At 45.0% G+C, this 22500-nt stretch overlaps 1 protein-coding gene across 1 annotated transcript in view; it reads left to right on the forward strand.

The window, feature by feature from the left end:
- The window catches only part of slc43a2a (solute carrier family 43 member 2a), a 60681-nt gene that overhangs the window by 9539 nt on the left and 28642 nt on the right, over nt 1-22500 (forward strand). The window contains exons 3-5 of the mRNA XM_084318230.1: nt 13284-13527; nt 14002-14057; nt 14352-14428. Coding sequence (XP_084174356.1) covers nt 13284-13527; nt 14002-14057; nt 14352-14428 — 377 coding nt within the window. The remainder of the gene's footprint in view (nt 1-13283; nt 13528-14001; nt 14058-14351; nt 14429-22500) is intronic.

Raw genomic sequence — 22500 nt, forward strand, 5'->3', positions numbered from 1 at the left:
CACACACACACACACACACACACACACACCACACACCACACACACACCACACACAACACACACACACACACACACACACACACACACACACACACACACACACACAACACACACACACACACCACACACACACACAAAAGCGGAAGGGAGATATAGGAAAGACAGATGACCTCATGTCTGACCGCAGATGGAAGGCGGACAGCGAGAGAGATTTAGTGTGTCTGGATGTAGGTCAAATAAAATAATGACAGACTGACAGGTCCTCTCTCATCATCTGAGGCTGTGGGGTTTGTATTGTATCTCAGATGGTTCTAACATGTAAGTCATGATCCAAACACAGGGTGCTTTCTGTTATCTCTTAACTGTTGTCTGACTCTCTCTCATTGTGTCTACATTGTGTATCAAAGCAAGGTGAGGTGATCAAAGGCCATTTTCTGTAAGACTTTTAGCATAATGAGGTCTCGTATTGGTTTGATTCTTTTCACACATTCAATCACATTGGCTACAGTATGTGTACAGTACAGTATATGACTGCATCTGCAGGTTTTGCCAGGATTTTGCCAATGTAGACGTTGAACCTCTTGGCAATTGACCTCTCTCAAACTGGACAAAGTTTGTCAGAGGGAAGCAATAGTTGTGATTGGAGGATCAAGAAAAGAGAGCGGGTTTGAGATAGGTCAATTGAACATTTCCTCAATAAAAAACAACAACAACCACAGTCTTTATATCAACATATTGACCTCCACCTAGCTAGTTATTTCTTATGGGGTCAGTTTCCCAGAGTATTAAGGATGGAACAAACAAGATAGAATAGGAAAGATATACTCATTTGAATGATGGGCTCCCACTCAAGGTGGTTTGTTAATCTACAAGGATTAGATGTTAATCAGGCTGTGGGAAATTGGGCTGAGTGGGCCCTATAGTCTATAGATGACTGTTATGAAACCCATTGATGACACAGCACCTTTCACAATACAGTGCTTCTCTTCCTAAACCTTTATATGACCTCTCCCTCCACCTCTCCCTTCACCCTCTCAACTCTTTTACATGTGGTGTTATACGGTATCATGTGTCTGTGAAGCTGGATTGAATCAGCAGTTGACACAGGGTATGGAGTCTGTAAATAGGTCAGGAGGGCGGACGATGGTGTGTGTGTGTGTGTGTGTGTGTGTGTGTGTGTGTGTGTGTGTGTGTGTGTGTGTGTGTGTATGTGTGTGTGTGTGTGTGTGTGTGTGTGTGTGTGTGTGTGTGTGTGTGTGTGTGTGTGTGTGTGTGTGTGTGTGTGTGTGTGTGTGTGTGTGTGTGTGTGAATCTGTGTGCGTCTTTGTGTGTGTGTTTGTTGAAGCCCTTACAGTAATGGTCACTTGTGTGTGTGTGTATGTGTGTGTGTGTGTGTGTGTGTGTGTGTGTGTGTGTGTGTGTGTGTGTGTGTGTGTGTGTGTGTGTGTGTGTGTGTGTGTGTGTGTGTGTGTGTGTGTGTGTGTGTGTGTGTGTGTGTGTGTGTGTGTGTGTGTGTGTGTGTGTGTGTGTGTGTGTGTGTGTGTGTGTGTGCGTGTGTGTGTGTGTGTTCTTTGTAGGGCTACACCCTCGATTACTCAATTAATCTATTGGTTTGGTCTTAGTCGACCAAGACTTTGTTTGTCGATTAGTCGTTTTTTTTTTATAATATATATACCTTCCCCCCCCCCCACGCTGAACTCAAACCTGTTGATGAAATCAACTAATCGATTAGTCTATAAAGTCCTATTACTATTAGTCGACTCCGATTCTTTTTAGTGGCGGTCAGCCCTAGTTCTTTGTGTGTGAAGAGGTCGACCAGACCTCAGGACAGGACTGGGGTTAGGAGTAACGTTGACCTCCTTAGGAGCCTCTTATGTCTTGACCTAGAATAACTTTGAGAGTTCACTTTTAGTCAGACTCCCTCGTTCTCACTATCATGGATTCACTTGGAACCATCAGCTGTTGTCGCGTTGGGCCCAACGAGGCCACGGTAATGGACCTGTCTCAAACCCTGCCCCTTTTCTTGATCCTCCAATCACAACTGTCGCTTACCTCGGACAAACTTGGTTTGTCCGAGGTAAGCGACAGTTGTGATTGGAGGATCAAGAAAAGGGGCAGGGTTTGAGACAGGTCTATTCACTTCCCTTGACATTCTCTCTGTCTTTTGCCGCCTTCCGTATCAATCAGTCTGAACTAGGGATGTCCGATATTATCGGCCTACCGATATTATCGGCCGATATTGGCATTAAAATGTGATATCGGATTTTTTTTTTTTTTTTTTTACATTTCTATAACCTTTATTTACCCAGGCAAGCAAGTAAGAACAAATTCTGATTTTATTTATTGTAAAAAGTATGCATAATGTTGTGTTAATTCCACAACAAGAGATATGTAATGTTAATTACCTGAAATGATTCAATTTTTTTGGGGGGGGGGGGACCCTGCATATATCGGTATCAGTTGATATCGGTATCGGAAATTAAGAGTTGGACAATATCGGTATATCGGTATCTGTAAAAAAGCCAATATCGAGCATCCCTAGTCTGAACAGCTGATCAACATCTACTCATCATGACTGGCTAATGGGACTGTCAGTCAAAGGTGGCATGGCGTCCAGAGGTCTTTCCCTACAATAGCTCTGTGCAGATTTAGAGGGTTGGCACATCATGCCAGGGGACCGGAAAGTGTCAGTGAATTACGCTGAACGTGGTGATCAAACCGTCGCTCCATGGAACGTCACTTCCAGCCACACGAGTGTCTGATGAGGGAGAGTCTCTGATGAGGGAGAGTCTCTGATGAGGGAGAGTCTCTGATGAGGGAGCGTCTCTGATGAGGGAGAGTCTCTGATGAGGGAGAGTCTCTGATGAGGGAGCGTCTCTGATGAGGGAGAGTCTCTGATGAGGGAGAGTCTCTGATGAGGGAGAGTCTCTGATGAGGGAGAGTCTCTGATGAGGGAGCGTCTCTGATGAGGGAGAGTCTCTGATGAGGGAGAGTCTCTGATGAGGGAGCGTCTCTGATGAGGGAGAGTCTCTGATGAGGGAGCGTCTCTGATGAGGGAGCGTCTCTGATGAGGGAGCGTCTCTGATGAGGGAGAGTCTCTGATGAGGGAGAGTCTCTGATGAGGGAGCGTCTCTGATGAGGGAGCGTCTCTGATGAGGGAGCGTCTCTGATGAGGGAGCGTCTCTGATGAGGGAGCGTCTCTGATGAGGGAGTGTCTCTGATGAGGGAGAGTCTCTGGTCTCTGATGAGGGAGAGTCTCTGATGAGGGAGAGTCTCTGGTCTCTGATGAGGGAGAGTCTCTGATGAGGGAGCGTCTCTGATGAGGGAGCGTCTCTGATGAGGGAGAGTCTCTGATGACAAGAAAAAGCACTTGAGGTGCGTTGGTGAGATTATGTGTCACTTTATGTATGTAATAATGATACAAAATATTTTTTAATTAGATGCTGCATTACAAACTCCACACTTATGTGATCAAGCTACTTGACACAGATCTATCTTTTACCCCCGCGACAGCTTCTCACGCTAGTGAAATTCTTGGTGGTGTCGTTCCTCGTCTACCTGCGAGCCCTGTGGTTGTGGCTGCTCTGACGGTGTGAAGTGTGAGTGTGAGAGGGGCCTACATACATTCCACCAGCGAGCTCAACCGTCTTTTTGACCTCCGTGGCAGGGCTTTAGAGGGGCAGTGCACATCAAAATGTTAGAACACCAACTACAGCGTAACGTAACCAGCCAAACTATAGCATTAGCAACAAATATTCAGAGAATGTAACATGGAATCTTACAACAAACTGCATCATACTATATGATTATGCCTTAGAATAGTTTGGGATTTGGGGGCGGTCAGGTGGCGTAGCGGAGATTGCGCTCGTCACCAATGCAAAAGGCTGCAGTCTCGACTCCCGGAGTCGGCATTGCTTGGGGCTTGGGCTGATCGCTATACTAACCCGTTTGGCTGGGTTAGGGGGAGGGCAAGTCATGGGTGGGAATCTGGCGTTGTGGACAGCGACGCCTACAGGTCAGGTCTGGGCGCTTGTTCAGCGGAGGCAGGACTTGAGGAAGGCAGCGTGACCTCCCACGCGTTACACTTCACCAATGAGAGTCCTCGCTGCCAGGTGAAAAAAGAGTCACTGGCTGTCGCCGCGTGTGTCGGAGGAAGCGTGCGGATGACTTCAGGGTTCCCTTGTACCGACCAGTAGGAGAACATGCGCACAACAACCAGGTAGGGGAGGGGGGGAATTGGCACAACGACTAAATTGGGACAGGGAGAAAACAGAGAAAAAGAAATCGGAGAAAGAGAGGATTAAAAAGAAAAAGAACGAATAGTTTGGGATTTATCAAAATGTATTATAGATTTCTATTGGCTAATGGGCCCGTCACTCCAAGAGGGAGGGTGACGCGTCAGCAACATAACAGAAAACCATGCACCTCAGACAGGCATTCAAATATTTATTTTAATTTATAATATAGCATTGCTCTTTACAAAAAAAGTAATTTAATAATAATTTAAAAAAGTATATATATATATAAAAAAAGCCTTGCCAAAAAAAGGGCACTTTGGTCATCAAGGGCCAAAGCCCCCCCCTCTGCACATGCCTGCTCCGCGGCCTTGGCTTTGGTTCACCTTGGCTCACACTGTGGGCTAGATCCACAAAGAATAGATTGCACGGTGCTAGTTGCACCCTACTTACAATTGATTATAAATTGAAAATGGGGGACCCTGGTGTAAACAAGACGAAAGTCTTTCTCTGGTCTGCATCCCCTTAACAATTGTGTGTATTGAGCCTTACTGTATTCCATTCTACAATCTGTTAATAAAAGTTTCAATCAATCAAATTTGCAGAATGTGTAGAATACAGTAAGGCTCAATAAATTATACACAATTGTTAAGGGGATGCAGACCAGAGAAAGACTTTCGTCTTGTTTACACATGGGTCCCCCATTTTCAATTCATAATGAATTGTAAGTAGGGTGCAACTAGCACAGTGCAATTCATTCTTTGTGGATCTAGCCCATTTTCTCAGCCTTAGTTTACTACCTGAAAAACCTGTTACTTTGTTAGTACAGTAGTGCTGACGAGAGTTCAGGTCTTCATAGTCAAAAGGATGTTTTGGAAAGCAGATTATCAGGAAATGTTTCAAATGTTTCAAATGTTTCATCAAGGTACAATGTATCCCTCTTTTTTCTTTATTTGCTCTCCTCTGTTCTCCCTTCCAATCAACCCTGAGACTGTTTTCAGTTTCTTATCAAATCTAGCCACCAGATCAGTTTAGCCCATCATATGATTTCTCTATTATTATCTCTATAATAATAGAGATACTGTCGCTCCAGTATCTGCTCCCATGAGTGTGAAGCATGTGGCATTGGCCGTCTACTCTAGTCTGGGGCATTATACCACAATCCAAGTTTAAGCACCAAGGACAGCGACTGTACTAGTGCTTTGAAAAGCAAATGCAGCACTAGTCCCCCCCCCCCTGGTAGATGCCTTTGCTTTTGAAAAAATCATTGCATCTTTCCTTAGCCCCCAGTGGGACTGCTGTAGGCCTAGTATAATGTGTTTAAAATGTGGCAAAAATACAACACAGCTTTTTCTCTCTTTTTTGGAGCGGTGAACAAGAGGGGGAAATCTGGGTGAGCGATGAGCAATTGTGAGCCGAGAATCAAGATTTTCTTTGAGTGGAAGAGCGGAGCAGAAGAACAGCCCTGTGAGCGCGGAGCGGGAATGGACCTGTCTCAAACCCTGCCCTCTTTTCTTGATCCTCCAATCACAACTGTCGCTTACCTCGGACAAACTTGGTTTGTCCGAGGTAAGCGACAGTTGTGATTGGAGGATCAAGAAAAGAGGGCAGGGTTTGAGACAGGTCCATTCTCACTGCTCAACTCCGTTCACATGCTCCGGTGCGCGTGTGTGTATGTGTGTGTGTGTATGTGTGTGTGTACGAAGTGTATCTGGCCGCAGCTAATCTAACAAACTACAGGGCCGATTTGGATGAAAAGTGGCATATAGGCTGACAGCAGGCCAGGGACTTGAATTGTCGAATCTTTTTCAAATCTGTCAACAAAAAGTATTTTATTTGAATACATTTTCCATCATTGTCCATTAAGATAGATATTCAGTATACAGTTACACCTTTTGAACGCAAGAGGGTTCGCTGCTCAGAGCCTCCGGTAAGCAGCTCTCTGGCCCCCGTTTACAACATAGAAATGCCGTAGTGAACCTATTGCCGTTGATATACCTATGCATTAAAAATATTTATGAATTAATTTCCATCATTGACCATTAAAGGGGAACTATCTTACTATTTCTTTCACTATTTGGGCAATTTTACACAATTCCTGTGAGTCTATGGAACACATCTGTACGTTTCTTTTCCAAAAAATTCATTGTTTTGTATTTCTAATCAAGTACTCTAGAGCAGCATTTGCTGCACTTCCAGATTCCAAGCTGTTTTTGGCAGGGCTCCGCCCATACTTGCAATGTGCTTTGAGTGACAGTCACCCACAGTCTGCACTGGCAGATAACTTTGGGGGGAATGAGAGAGATAGAGGGACTAATTAATTTTGTCGCGGGGGGCATAATCCCAGGGGACAATGCAATGGTAACTTGTTTCAAATGCCAATATATACCCCCGTGAATATTATTGCACGGATCGGAATACCCGTGGGAGCGTGCACTATGATATTTTGCAGCAGGTTGACGTGACGCGAGTGCTGATACGAGAGAGAGAATGAGTGAGGGAGAGAGAGAGGGAGAGATATAGAGGGAGAGAGAGGGAGAGACAGATAGAGAGAGGGAGAGAGAGAGAGGAGAGATCGCTCTGAGAGCGTGCACACGTTTCCTCCCACACACACGCAGTCGCGTTTGTGTGTAAATGCTCCAAGACGAGTCACACCATATGAGAGCCTCTCTCTCCCTCTCTCTATCTGTCTGTCTCTCCCTCTCTCTCTCCCTCTCTCTCTCTTTTTCTCTCTTTTGAGTTTGAGGAAGTGTCAGTGACGGGGAAACCGCTTTCGCATTATTTCCACTCGCTCCGTTGTTGAGCGAATTGTTGATTGTGGGCGGTGGCTACAACCACAGAGGGGGCTGAGATATGCAGATCAGCAGCACCTACTTACGTCAGGGAGCAAGTCAATTCTGAATGGCTTGGTTCAGTGGGGGAGGTTCTTGTCTGAGCTGAACTGAAGAAACAGGAGTAGCTAGAGATTTCACATCTAGTCAGTGTTGGTACAACCCCACATTGCTAGAAAACAATGCAAACCACAGGAAAAGGCCATTTATAAGATAGTTCCCCTTTAACATAACTCAGACTACTACTTTCATTGGTCTAGCTTTTTTTTTAATCAAATCTTTTTCATTGGTCTAGCTTAACTCATTGACCGCCGGGAATTAGACGGAGCCCCGCTCTAGCACTGCCACGCTTTAAAAGATAGGAATGCATCACCTTGTTTGTAGAGCTATAACTATATTCTATATTATAGCTATGGATACAATACTATGGCCCATTTGACATCACCTATATATCGTTCAATATGTTTACATTTAAATTGTTTACATTTAGTCATTTAGCTGATGCTTTTATCCAAAGCGACTTACAAGTTCTGTACGACAAGTCATCAGGAAGAGCACAACTCTATCAGCTGAGTAACAATGTTCATCAAAGTGTTGTGTGTTACAGTGTAGGTTAGTTTATTAGGACAAGTGCATGACAGTAAGGTTAGTTAGGGTTAGTTTTATTTTTAATTTTTATAATTTTTTTTAATGTGAAAAATTATAATTTTTTCCATCCCTACGTGCCCTTGTTATACCGTGGTGAATATAAGTATGGTTTTAGAGTGGTCTAGGGTAATTCCCGAAATGCTGAGTTATAGCCGTATACATCAATTCCACTATAGACATTGCCATGTCTTGCCATGAATGCATGAAAGTAAGTAAGTAAGTAAACTTTATTTGTATAGCACCTTTCTCAGATAAAATCACAAAGTGCTTCACAGAAGTAAAACATAGCAACATAGAGATGAACGCACTACACATAAAACAATTCTGACACATCGTAAGCATAGGCATAGTTACAATTAAATAACTAAATATGAGTGCAACTAAAAACAAAACAACAATTATAAATAAATAAACAACGTATACAACCAGGAATTATTTAAAAGCCTGTCTGAATAAAAACGTTTTCAACTGTTCCTTAAAAGTGGATAGGGAGTCAAGTGAACGCATAGAAAGGGGGAGGGTGTTCCAAAGGGTAGGGGCCATAAATTGGAAAGGGGGGAGGGGGGGTCGTTTCTGATTATTTGATTGTCAATAGCGGCATTCGTATTGACCACTAAAAACGCTTATCAGCTCGATCGGTATAAAAGCATTGCAGGATCAAGCTAAAATTGACGTCAGATCGTGCTTACCTGTGATCGGGAGTATTCCAAAAATAATATTCCAATTGTTTGATCGCCATCTGGTACATCCAATGTTAATTTGGTCCACGGCATAATCCACCACAACATATGGATCAGGGATATTTGACGCGCTTCAATGGAACCGGGAGAACCGTTCGCCTCGCCCGACAAGGAAAAATTAAACCTGAGACATTTGGCCGTCCCACAGGCCAAGATACAAGGTTACAAAGGGTGCTCGATACCGTCGTCTAGCGTGATGCGGCCGGTATTGCACTTTGGCATTCTCAGGATGATTCCCCATGTTAACCCTGAGTCTGTGTGCCTGTAATGAATAGAAATATTGAATAAAAGAAATAACAATCAAATAACGTGGTTGGCGTTCAACGATTGTCAGCCAAACACGTATATAATCGTTGTTGGCGGCCATTGAGTTAACCATGCCCCCATGCTTAAAAGAACACGCCAACATTTTGTTAAATTAGCTTACCGTCTTCTCCAGAGAGAGACAAGAAGGTAGATACCAGTTTCCTCTCTGTGCGTTCAGTAGAAAGCTATCTGGCTGCATGTTAGCCTAGCTTAGCACAATGAATGGAAGCGGACATGACCGGTCAGCCTCCGGAGAGGTGTTAGTTGGACAATGCCTAGGCTAACCGGTCCGCTTCCATTCATTGTGCTAAGCTAGGCTAACGTGCAGCCAGATAGCTTTCTACTGAACGCACAGAGAGGAAACTGGTATCTATCTTCTTGTCTCTCTCTGGAGAAGACGGTAAGCTAATTTAACAAAATGTTGGCATGTTCCTTTAAGTATGTAATAGTGTCACAGTGTGTAATAGTGTCATAATGTGATAGTGTGTTATAGTGTAATAGTGTAATAATGTGTAATAGTGTAGTAGTGTGTAATCGTGTAATACTGTGTACTAGTAGGTAATCGTATGTAAAGGGAGGGTCTGCTTTCATTGGTCTATGTTTGCCCTGCCCTTTACAATTAAGCCCTGCCTAACATCTAGGCTACTGTCTATCAACCTTCCTTGGTAGGCTAGTGACTTGTCAACACAGTGGGGTTCTTTGCTTTCCTGCAGACAGTGGATGACCTCTGTGTAGGTTGTACGAGTGTGTTTGGATACCGGCAATTATAGGCACTAATTGATAGGGCACTTATCAGAGATTACTGCAATATGTTAGAATACCGCATTTAACAGCACTATCTCCTTTACACATCCTCCCAAACATGGCAATCTTTCCCTCAGTTCATTGTTTTTATGGGGCACTAATCAGGCAAAACTGATTCTAAACGTTTATCTTTATTTAATACTACCTCCCATTAGATAGAGGAATAATCTTTGTTAACCATTCTTTGTTAGGGGGTCGTGCAAGGGGAAGCTTGATTAGATTCCATTGATCATTACTCTACTGTGATGAATGATCATGGAGAGGTGTCTATAGGTGTGTGTCGCTAGTTGTATGTGTAGCAAAGGTATGAAGGAGTGGAGGGGAGAGGTGTGTGAAAAAGTGAAGCTTAATCTACCAGCGATTGACATGCAAGGACTTGTTTTCATAGATATTAAAGAGGGAACATCATCTGATGGACTGTAGGCATAAAACCAGCACTGTCTCAAACCCACCCTCTTTTCTTTATCCTCCAATCACAACTATGAGCAACAGTTGTGATTTGAGGATCATGAAAACAGGGCAGAGCATGAGATAGGTAAATTGCATAGCATCTGTACAGTGATGTAATAATGGTAAAATGAAAAGGTTGCTTAAACTATCATCTCCAGTTGGTTAAGATATTTTGAAAACACACCAAAAAAGAATAAAAAACAAAAAATATCATAAATATTCAGTTTAATCTTTTATTGTCTTGAAAAGACCATAGAAAATAAGTGTTCCCTTAATTTATGTGGGGGCTGATAATATTTTGTATACTTTAGTCAGTGTATACTATGAACTAGCATAATAAATGCTTATTATTAGCTCAATAAAAAGGTTGCTAAGCTCTATTTCACAAATCAAAATTTGAGTTAAAAGATTGTTTTAATTAAACAAAATCTGGGTCACCTTGTGAAAAATTTGAATTTGATGCTGTTTGAGCTAGCGTGTCTGGGGCATGTCCGTCCGTGTGTGTGTGTGTGTGTGTGTGTATATGTGTGTGTGTGTGTGTGTGTGTGTGTGTGTGTGTATGTGTGTGTGTGTTGTTTGCCCATGTGAGCATTCTGAGGGCTCTTCCCATATTGACTCGAGATCAGCTTGGAGCAGTTTGATTAGTCAGCAGTGAGAGGTTCCCAGGGACAGATGCTATTTCCTTATGCTAGGCAGTCTGCTCTACACACACACACACACACACACACACACACACACACACACACACACACACACACACACACACACACACACACACACACACACACACACACACACACACACACACACACACACACACACACACACACACACACACACACACACACACACACACACACACACACACACACACAACTATATTAGATATATACCAGTACTGCCCATGTTAGAGATTACAGTAGTAAATCCCACCATACAGGAGAGTACAGTGAGACTGCCATCCTGTTAAATCAAAGTAGTGATAACTGTCTTCTCTATCTTCTCCTTGCTCTGCATTTCATTTCTTAAACTATGGGTTGTAGTACTATGTCTAATGGGCTCCATGTGACCAGAACACTTAATATTGTTGTCAGTCTCAGGGTCCAAATGGGTTGAGAACCACGGTTCTTGTTCATACTGTATTTGACTCCAATCTTCCTCATTGAATTATGGATCCGAAAACAAATGTCAGGGGGAAGACAAGCAGCAGGCCCCTTAGTTGGTCATCAGATCTATATTTGTGAATTGTGAGTCACCTCACACGACCTTTAGCCTACATCCCCGCAGGGCAGCCAGTCAGTCCACTCCATCACCTTTAGGTGTATATAGCATATAGCACTCATTAATTATGACCTCATGGGGCCTTCTGTTATCAATCCTGTACCTTTGACCCAGAAAATCAAACTGTGACCCCCTTCCTCCTGCCCTGCAAGAGTGGTGATGCTGGCCGACCAGCAGCCCAAATTAACCCAGTTCACTTCAGCCCCTCCTTCCTCAACAGTGAGGTAAACAGGACCTGCTTGTTTGCGTCACAGGGAGCAACAGGTTTTAACAGTATAGCTCTTGTTGACAACTTGTTGCTGGGAAGTCTGTGTTGCTCAAGCAGAGAGAAAACACTTAGAAGACGCCCCCCCCCCCCCTTTTTCTACGGTGCCTCCCTTTCCTCGGTCCTCCAGAAAGTTTATGTAGAAAGTGTCTGTTGTTCTTTCTACACCTTCCTTTGTGTCCGCAGTCTTTCCTTTAGGGCTCTCAGTTGGCATCAACAACCTTTTCTAAATGGCACCACAGTCTCTCATATAGTCAAAGCAATGGACACTGATAGATAAAAGATAGACGGCAGAACAGACTCTATTTACAGTACCAGAGAATTCACTTGGGAGGCGTGTGTGCGTGTGTGTGTGTGTGTGTGTGTGTGTGTGTGTGTGTGTGTGTGTGTGTGTGTGTGTGTGTGTGTGTGTGTGTGTGTGTGTGTGTGTGTTGTGTGTGTGTGGTGTGTGTGTGTGTGTTGTGTGTGTGTGGTGTGTGTGTGTGTGTGTGTGTGTGTGTGTGTGTGTGTGTGTGTGTGTGTGTGTGTGTGTGTGTGTGTGTGTGTGTGTGTGGGTGTGTGTGTGTGTGTGTGTGTGTGTGTGTGTGTGTGTGTGTGTAGGTGTGTGTGTGTGTGTCTGCTGTGACCTAGGCAGAGTTCCGCTGCTCTTGGAGCTTAGTCTCAGTTCTCATCTATTTCTGATGCTTGTTTATCTCTGCAACCTTTTTACCTGACCTTTAACCGAACAGTCCAGCTCTTAGGGTGGGAGGGGCAACTACAGAAACCTCTGACTCATTTGACTCTGACTCGTCAATATAGCTTAATTCTCTTCCAGTTAGAAGTAACATTTATAAAGTTTATGTTAGGGTGGGAGTATAGAGATATGGGGTACAGAGTGTAGAGATATGGGGTACAGAGAGTAGAGATATGCATGGGGTACAGAGTGTAGAGATGTGGGGTACAGAGAGTAGAGATATGGGGTACAGAGTGTAGAGATGTGGGGTACAGAGAGAGAGTAGAGATATGGGGTACAGAGTGTAGAGATATGGGGTACAGAGTGTAGAGATATAGGGTACAGAGTGTAGAGATATGGGGTACAGATAGAGAGTAGAGATATGGGGTACAGAGTGTAGAGATATAGGGTACAGAGTGTAGAGATATGGGGTACAGATAGAGAGTAGAGATATGGGGTACAGAGTGTAGAGATATGGGGTACAGAGTGTAGAGATATGGGGTACAGAGTGTAGAGATATGGGGTACAGATAGAGAGTAGAGATATGGGGTACAGAGTGTAGAGATATGGGGTACAGAGTGTAGAGATATAGGGTACAGAGTGTAGAGATATGGGGTACAGAGTGTAGAGATATAGGGTACAGAGTGTAGAGATGTGGGGTACAGAGTAGAGATATGGGGTACAGTAGCCTAAGTGACATATAGGTAAGAATGGGTGAGTTATATAGACAGATAGAAACAGGTAAGGGAGAGGTGAGGGCTGTAATAATAAAGTACAGAGTGTATGCTGGTAATTTCAACTGTCCTGAAACGATATATATATATATATATATATTTTTTTTAATCCCCCCCCCCTCTCTCTCTCTCTCTCTCTCTCTCTCTCTCTCTCTCTCTCTCTCTCTCTCTCTCTCTCTCTCTCTCTCTCTCTCTCTCTCTCTCTCTCTCTCTCTCTCTCCATTGCTCTCTCTCTCCCTCTCTCTTTCGCTCTTTCACTCTCTCCCCACCCACCCAGGTAACAGCTCCAGCCTCAACCTTTCAGACACGCCGGTCTCCAATGTGTCCGACGGCGCTGTGGTGAAGGCCGTGAGGGCCGAGGAGGAGTACCTGGAGATGAACGGCTGGACCATCTGTAAGGACCAGGACGAGATGCTCAACCTGGCCTTCACAGTGGGCTCCTTCCTGCTGTCTGCCATCACCCTGCCACTGGGCATCGTCATGGACAAGTATGGGCCGCGCAAGCTGAGGCTGCTGGGCAGGTGAGAGCTGAGATATGACAAAAACAATCACAAATATAAAGAAAAACCTCCTTTATACATGTTTTCTGGGAGTATTTGGAGCGTATGTACACTACAGTCTCCTCCCCATCATATGTATATAATCTCTGTTCGGATCTATGGGTAACAGTACTGTATATTTGCATATCGTATATGTCACAAATGTAACAGTACTGTATACCTGTATGTCATGTATGTCCCTATGCCATAAATGTCATGATGTCATGCATGTTGTGTATGTCATAAATGTCATCATGAATTGAAAATGGGGGACCCTGATGTAAACAAGACAAACGTCTTTCTCTGGTCTGCATCCCCTTAACAATTGTGTGTATTGAGCCGTACTGTATTGTACCCATTCTGCAATCTGTTAAATAAAGTTTTCATTAATTCATTAATTCGTATATTCCTGTAACTTGCCCTCTCCCTCTATCTAAATTCACTTGATCATTTCAGTGCCTGCTTTGCCTTCTCCTGTCTCCTCATCGCCTATGGAGCCAGCGACCCTACGAGTACGTATTTCTGCCTACGTCATGTCGCAGACACACACCAACATTAATGCAATCATATTTCTCTGGACCCTCGAGGGTGCAATTACACCCCACTCTCAACGATATTGCTTTTGTACGTGAGTGGTGTAGCAATGTGTTCACAGACGTACATAATGACGTCATGACTTCAACTCAATCAATCAGTTACAACATTGTGTGAGAATAGTGTCTGTCTGCCTGTCTCTCTCTCTCTCTCTCTCTCTCTCTCTCTCTCTCTCTCTCTCTCATCTTCTCATCTTCTCTCTTCCTCCCCAGATCTCTCCATCCTGATCTTCTTTGCTCTGGCACTGAATGGTTTTGGAGGGATGTGTATGACCTTCACCTCGTTGACGGTGAGTCGCACCACCACATGGAGGAGAGAGGGACAGAGGGAGGAGGAGGCCTAGTGTGAGGAGGAGGAGGAGGAGGAGCGCAGCGGAATGATGTGACGTGATAGAGCAGGGAGGAGGAGAAAGGAGAGAGGAGGTTGAGAGAGGAGGGATGAGAGGGGAAACGTGCAGATGAGAGGGAGGAGGAGGGAGGGAGAGAGAGAAAGTGAGAAGGAGGGAGGGAGGGGGGTGAGAGAAAGTTTAGGGAGAAGGAGGGAGGGGGTGAGAGAAAGTAGAGGGAGAAGGAGGGAGGGGGGGAGAGAAAGTAGAGGGAGAAGGAGGGAGGGAGAGGGTGATAGAAAGTTTAGGGAGAAGGAGGGAGGGGGTGAGAGAAAGTAGAGGGAGAAGGAGGGAGGGGGGGAGAGAAAGTAGAGGGAGAAGGAGGGAGGGAGAGGGTGAGAGAAAGTTTAGGGAGAAGGAGGGAGGGGGTGAGAGAAAGTAGAGGGAGAAGGAGGTAGGGAGAGGGTGAGAGAAAGTAGAGGGAGAAGGAGGGAGGGGGTGAGAGAAAGTAGAGGGAGAAGGAGGGAGGGAGAGGGTGAGAGAAAGTAAAGGGAGAAGGAGGGAGGGGGTGAGAGAAAGTAGAGGGAGAAGGAGGGAGGGGGGGAGAGAAAGTAGAGGGAGAAGGAGGGAGGGAGAGGGTGAGAGAAAGTTTAGGGAGAAGGAGGGAGGGGGTGAGAGAAAGTAGAAGGAGAAGGAGGGAGGGAGAGGGTGAGAGAAAGTTTAGGGAGAAGGAGGGAGGGGGTGAGAGAAAGTAGAGGGAGAAGGAGGGAGGGAGAGGGTGAGAGAAAGTAGAGGGAGAAGGAAGGAGGGGGGAGAGAAAGTAGAGGGAGAAAGAGGGAGGGAGGTGGGGAGAGAAAGTAGAGGGAGAAGGAGGGATGGGGGAGAGAAAGTAGTGTGAGAAGGAGTGAGGGAGGGGGTGAGAGAAAGTAGAGGGAGAAGGAGGGAGGGGGGAGAGAAAGTAGAGGGAGAAGGAGTGAGGGAGGGGGTGAGAGAAAGTAGAGGGAGAAGGAGGGAGGGGGGAGAGAAAGTAGAGGGAGAAGGAGGGAGGGGGGAGAGAAAGTAGAGGGAGAAGGAGGGAGGGGGGAGAGAAAGTAGAGTGAGAAGGAGGGAGGGAGGGGGGAGAGAAAGTAGAGGGAGAAGGAGTGAGGGAGGGAGAGAAAGTAGAGGGAGAAGGAGGGAGGGGGGAGAGAAAGTAGAGGGAGAAGGAGGGAGGGGGGAGAGAAAGTAGAGGGAGAAGGAGGGAGGGAGGGGGGAGAGAAAGTAGAGGGAGAAGGAGGGAGGGAGGAGAGAAAGTAGAGGGAGAAGGAGGGAGGGAGGGGGTGAGAGAAAGTAGAGGGAGAAGGAGGGAGGGGGGAGAGAAAGTAGAGTGAGAAGGAGTGAGGGAGGGGGTGAGAGAAAGTAGAGGGAGCAGGAGGGAGGGAGGGGGTGAGAGAAAGTAGAGGGAGAAGGAGGGAGGGGGGAGAGAAAGTAGAGTGAGAAGGAGTGAGGGAGGGGGTGAGAGAAAGTAGAGGGAGAAGGAGGGAGGGGGGAGAGAAAGTAGAGTGAGAAGGAGTGAGGGAGAGGGTGAGAGAAAGTAGAGGGAGAAGGAGGGAGGGGGGAGAGAAAGTAGAGGGAGAAGGAGGGAGGGAGGGGGGAGAGAAAGTAGAGGGAGAAGGAGGGAGGGGGGAGAGAAAGTAGAGTGAGAAGGAGTGAGGGAGGGGGTGAGAGAAAGTAGAGGGAGAAGGAGGGAGGGGGGAGAGAAAGTAGAGTGAGAAGGAGTGAGGGAGAGGGTGAGAGAAAGTAGAGGGAGAAGGAGGGAGGGGGGAGAGAAAGTAGAGGGAGAAGGAGGGAGGGAGGGGGGAGAGAAAGTAGAGGGAGAAGGCCAAGGGAGGGGGGGAGAAGGAGGATATTAGAGGAGGGTTAATGATTCAAACTGAAAAACATCTTCACAAGTAGTTCAAGTTTGTATTGAGTCTGAAAATCATTATTATATATTTTCTTTTTACTAACTTGGTTGAGATCATTTCACCTGTTATGATTTCACTAAATGTGTCTCAAGAAATCTGGCATCATGTTAAAACTAGACAGATCGCTCCTTAGACGTTCATTAGAAGGTAACGTAATTCTTTCTTGAAACAAGCTCATTTCCACTGGACCATGTGAAATGACCCTACCCCCCTGGCAGATGGCTTTCATAAAAATAGGATGTTATGATTCAGTTAATAAAGAATATATGACTTGATTGTTTTATTTTGCTGCGTAAGAGGAAGAGAAATAGAAGGCAAAGAGGGAGGAGAGGAATGGAGGCGTTCTATAGGATGGATTGATGGGGATGGGATAGGGTGGCGTGGAGGGGCAAAGAGAAGGCGGAGGGGGGGTGGAATGGAGTGATGTGAAGTGGTAGAGCAGAGAGGATGGATCGGGAGAGGAATGACCTGAGCAGATTTCCAAACACAAGGAACAATGCCAGATAAAACAGAAAGATTAAGATATACATTTAAATAAAAACATGGACAGAGAGAGAGAGGCTGTTGGAGAGGTGACGAGATGAACCGCTATAGAGAGAGAGGGGGGGGGAGGGAGGAAGGGAGTGGTTGAGACATAAAAGGCGTTTAGAGAGGTGCGGCAGAGAGAGAGAGAGAGAGAGAGAGAGAGAGAGAGAGAGAGAGAGAGAGAGAGAGAGAGAGAGAGAAGAAGGGAGGGCTGGCCTGATGGGAGGAGGTATAGAGGGATGGGAGAGATACTGTGGAGGAGAGAGAGAGAGGGATGGGCTGGGAGAGGAGGATGAGAGCCTCCCCTGATGTCATCACCAGGAGAGAGTGCTGCATCACCGGAGAGAGAGAGAGAGAGAGAGAGAGACACACACACACGCACGCACGCACGCACGCACGCACGCACGCACGCACACACACACACACACACACACACACACACACACACACACACACACACACACACACACACACACACACACACACACACACACACACACACACACACACACACACATGCATTACATATCTATTATTCAGACTGGCTCTCTACTCTGACTGTAAGCCCAAAAAAGACCCCTCCTTATCACTAATTCATCCACACAAGGACACAGGCACGCATGTGTGTGTGTGTGCGTGCGCGCATGCCTGCACGTGTACATACGTGTGAAATGTGAAACGCGCATGTGTCTTAGTGTTGACGTGTGTGTGTTTGTGTGATATCCCTGTGTAAGATAAGTCGGCGTGTGTGGATATTTTCAGATAGAGTAGTCAGTATGTTCTGAATGGCCACTCATCTTAACACTTTCTGTGCCAACCCCGAGATTTCTCAGGTTATCTCGCCAGCGGTTGAGCACCAAAACCAGAGATTTCTCGGGTTTTCATTGTTTTTTCTTTTCATTGTTTTTTGATTTTAATATTCTATACACTCTCACGGACCTCAGTGTTATCATTGGAACTCATTCTGAGACCCCAAGAGTGCAATACCGGCCGAATCCTGCTAGGTGGCAGTATCGCCTACCCTTTGAAACCTTATTTCACACTGTGTGTTACATTCTATATGGTCTGGGCAGAGAATTTAGACCCAGGCGAATGAAACGCTTCATTCGAGCAACTTGGAACGTGTGGAACACACTTGATGCATATTTTGTGCCATTTCATGTCAGGGACCCGATGGACATCAATACTGGAAATCGTGATCAGACAATTGGAATATTCTTTTTTGCAATACCTCCTATCAAAGGTAAGGACTATATGACATAAATCCTACTTTGATCGTACAATGATTTCACATCGATCGCAACGATCAACGTATGTAGTATTCAAAACGTATGCCGTTGCCGACGATCAGAGCATCACAAAACGACCCCCCCCTTTGATGCCTTCATGATGAAACATAATACCTATTATATACCTTTGATTTGGAAATAATATCGTGTCCAGGCGAGGAACGCAAACGACTTTCGCAAAATGCACATAGCGCTCCATAATGCAGCTTCGTGGAATTAGCCTGGATCACTCTGAAACTATACAATATTCACCACGGGATAACACGCAAACGTATACATGAAAAAATTTACTCTTTTTTACATGTTGGACGAGAGATAGTGACTGTGAAATTAGCCATAGTATTGTCTCCATAGCTATAATATAGAATATAGATCAAGCTCTGCAAACATCGTGACGCACAGTGAAAATGCCTATCTTTTAAAGCGTGGCCCATTGACTACAGGGATGAGGATAATCGCTGGCGCTGAATGAGTTAAGATTCAAATTCTCAATAGTAATTACGTGTTATTCGCTGAATGAGTTAATCTTCAGATTCTCAATAGTAATTATTACGTGTTATTCACTGTCTGAACAGTAAGGTGTGTAAGTCAAACGTTTATGTTTCAATGTTCTTCTATGCACTGTTATTACTAATAGTTAGCAATACAAATGATTATATATTTTTTTAAATATGTATATATATATTGTGATGAACCTGGTGGTGTTCAGGCTCGTCACAGTTCAAATACAAACAAATTTGAATGTCCACACAAGAGCAATATCAATCAATACAAGTATTTATTGAATTCAGGGCAGAATCCAGAGGGGAAAAGCAAAATAATGGTTGTGATTCAGTCCGAGGGTCAAAAACACAAAACAGGCTCGCTGACAGAAAAAGGGATTGTTCACAATTCGGGGTAGTCGTCCAGTCCAGGGTCAGTACACAAGGGGGTATCTCAGCCAGTCCAGGGTCCAGTACAAATAAAATCAAATAAAATGTATTTGTAAGGCCCGACAACACACGTTAATGTCCCCATGGGCCGGACACGTCTTCTTTAAACAAGTCAAGAAGAAACATCACAATAAGTCAAGAACAAAACAAGAACACCATAAGGTCCAACAAATTTAAAATAAATGCAAAATAAATAAATTAAATGAATGCAACACTACACAAAGAACACTTACTCGCCTTTACCCCTCTCTCTCTCTCTCTCTCTCTCTCTCTCTCTCTCTCTCTCTCTCTCTCTCTCTCTCAATACAACAACTCCAACCTCACCTCCGCTCAACTTACTCCTCTCTAACCTAGTGGTTATGTAGTGTGTGGGACTGGGTGTGTGCACGTGAGATGTGGGTGGACTAATGATGCACAGGTGTGTTCTATCAGTACTAATCCGCGACCTAATTGACTCTACTCCTTCCGTGGCAGAAGTATCTCCCATCCTTCACATATCCATGGGAGGGGGGAGGAGATCTGTCACAATATATATTATATATATATCAAAGTAATAATAAAAAGATCAGTCAGTCACACAGCCTCTCTCTCCCCTTGTTCAGTTGTTTTGTCAGTACAATACAACAACCTTGTTTTGTATCTCCCCACATTAACACATTGACTTCTGGCTATTATCCTCATCCTTAGCAGCTGACGCCATCACTGTAAACGGTGGGAGTCGCTCACCTTGTTTGCAGGGCTATAACTATTTAAATATTATAGCTATATATGTACTGTATCTATCTTTCAAGATGTGAAAAAGGAATATTTTTTCCATCTATACATTGTCGTTTTATACCGTGGTGAATATACGTATAGTTTTAGAGTGGTCTAGGATAATTCCTGGAATGCTAGTAATAGGCCGCGACGCATATTATACTTAATCCATTGGCATTTCGTCCCTACACGCTACAATAAAAAATTCAAATGCATATGATTGGTATATTATGTTCCATCATGCATGGATGAAAGGGGGGGGGGGTCGTTTATGATTCATTGATTGTCAATAACGACATTCGTTAGTACAACAGCATACGTTGATCAGAGCGATGGCTCTGATGGCAATGGACAATCAAGCTGAAATTTACGTTAGATTGCTCTTACCTGTGGCCGATGAGACTGCAAAAAGAATATTCCAATTATTTGATTGCCATCTGCTAGATCGTATGTCCATTTGGCCCATGCCATAACCCCCAAAAGTTTCAAGTTTCAAGTTTCAAGTTTCTTTAATATTTGTCATACAGAAGTACAGAATACTTTTATACAAAATGCTTCTTACTGTTACGCTCCAGAGACTGTGCAAGACAAGATAAGTATGAAATAAAATAACATAGTAAAATTAGAAGTAAAAAATGAGGTCACAGTGTTCAGTTTAGACATATGTACAATGTTCGATGCAGAATAGACGTAGTTACCATACAATATACAATACTGTGCAGTGTACTAATATACAATACTATATAGTGCAAGGCAGAAATGGGACGAGGTGCAATTTAGGTACAGTTCACAGTAGGTGTACGAGTTGTAGTGCAAATCCTTTATCAATAAATATAAAGTGTAAAGTGTGTTTGTGTGATCTAAAGTGTGGAGAGTGGGTGCTGCAGTGTGTTGTTTGTTTGAGTGAGTGTGTGCGTGTGGGTGTGTGTGCTGTGTGCATTTGATGGTTGTTGCATAGTGTTTATTGTTCGTTTAGCAGCCTGATGGCCTGGGGATAGAAGCTTCTTCTGAGTCTTTCTGTGCTCGCCTTAAGACTCCGGTATCGCTTGCCTGACCGCAGCAGTTCAAAGAGGCAGTTGTTCGGGTGGCTCGAGTCCTTAATAATTCTCTTAGCCTTCCCCTTGCACCGCTTGTTGTAAATGTTCTGGAGGGTGGGAAGCCCCCCTCCAATTGTGCGTTCGGCTGAACGTGTCACTCTTTGTAGTCTGCTACGGTCTTGTGCAGTGCTATTCCCAAACCAGGAGGTGATGTTGCCGGTCAGGATGCTCTCTATTGTACATGAGTAGAAGTTCCTAAGGATCTTCTGACTGACTTGGAACTTCCTTAGGCGCCTGAGGAAGTAGAGGCGTTGTCGTGCCTTCTTCACAACACTGTCAATGTGTGTGGTCCATGTCAAGTCCTCGGATATGTGGGCTCCGAGGTACTTGAAACGGTTCACTCTCTCAACCGGTGCCCCGTCGATGCTGAGGGGGCTGTAGTCCTTGACCCCCGACCTCCTGAAGTCCACAATCATCTCTTTTGTTTTGCTGACGTTCAGGGAGAGGCAGTTCTCCTGACACCACTGTGACAGGTTCTCTACCTCTTCCAGGTAGGCCCTTTCGTCGTTGGCAGAGATCAGGCCCACCACTACTGTGTCATCAGCAAATTTGATGATGGTGTTGTTGTTCCGCTGTGCTACGCAGTCATGTGTGTACAGGGAGTAGAGGAGGGGGCTCAGAACACAGCCCTGGGGGGCCCCTATGTTGAGCGTGATGGATGAGGAGGTGCAGTTGCCGGCTCTTACCACCTGGGGTCTGCCCGTCAGGAAGTCCAAGACCCACTGGCAGAGGTCATAGTTCAAGCCCAGGTCCCTTGGCTTGGCTATGAGTTTGGAGGGGACTATGGTATTGAATGCTGAGCTGTAGTCGATGAACAGCATTCTCACATAGTTCCCCTGCCTCTTGTCCAGGTGTGAAGCACATGGGCTATGGCGTCCTCCGTGGACCTGTTGGGGCGATATGCAAATTGCAGAGGGTCCAGGTTGATGGGGAGGGAGGAACAGATGTAGCCCTTCACTAGCTTCTCAAAGCACTTCATGGCTATGGAGGTGAGGGCTCCATAGCCATGCATAATGCATAATGATTCTGGCGTCCCGAAGGCGATTCAATGCAATCAAGTGTGTATCTTGATCCACGTTACAAGATAACTCTGCCCGGAAGACATTCAATGACGCACAGAGTCAGACTTCCTTCAGAAAGTAAGTGCAACATCAGCCGCATACCACCAGGCGGCGTTATCGGACCGTTGCGATCTCAGACAGAGTGCCACACATTTCCACAGCACAGCAGGATGAATTATGAATGGAAATAGCGAATAAAAGAAATAACGATCCAATAACGAGTATACTCATTGTTGGCGGTCATTGTGTTAAAAGAGAGCTAGTTTATCACCCAGCGCTACCAAAGAGTTTCATAATATATCAGACTTGACCCACATTTAAAGAGCAGTACCCCAGCGAGAGAGAGAGGAGATACGCTGAGCTGACAAACAGGAAGTAACAATCAGGGTACTATGTGTGCGTGTGTGTGTTTGTGCGTCATCCCACACTC

The sequence above is a fragment of the Notolepis coatsorum genome (genome assembly GCF_963971535.1).
Source record: "Notolepis coatsorum genome assembly, chromosome: 1".
Lineage (NCBI taxonomy): Eukaryota > Metazoa > Chordata > Actinopteri > Aulopiformes > Paralepididae > Notolepis > Notolepis coatsorum.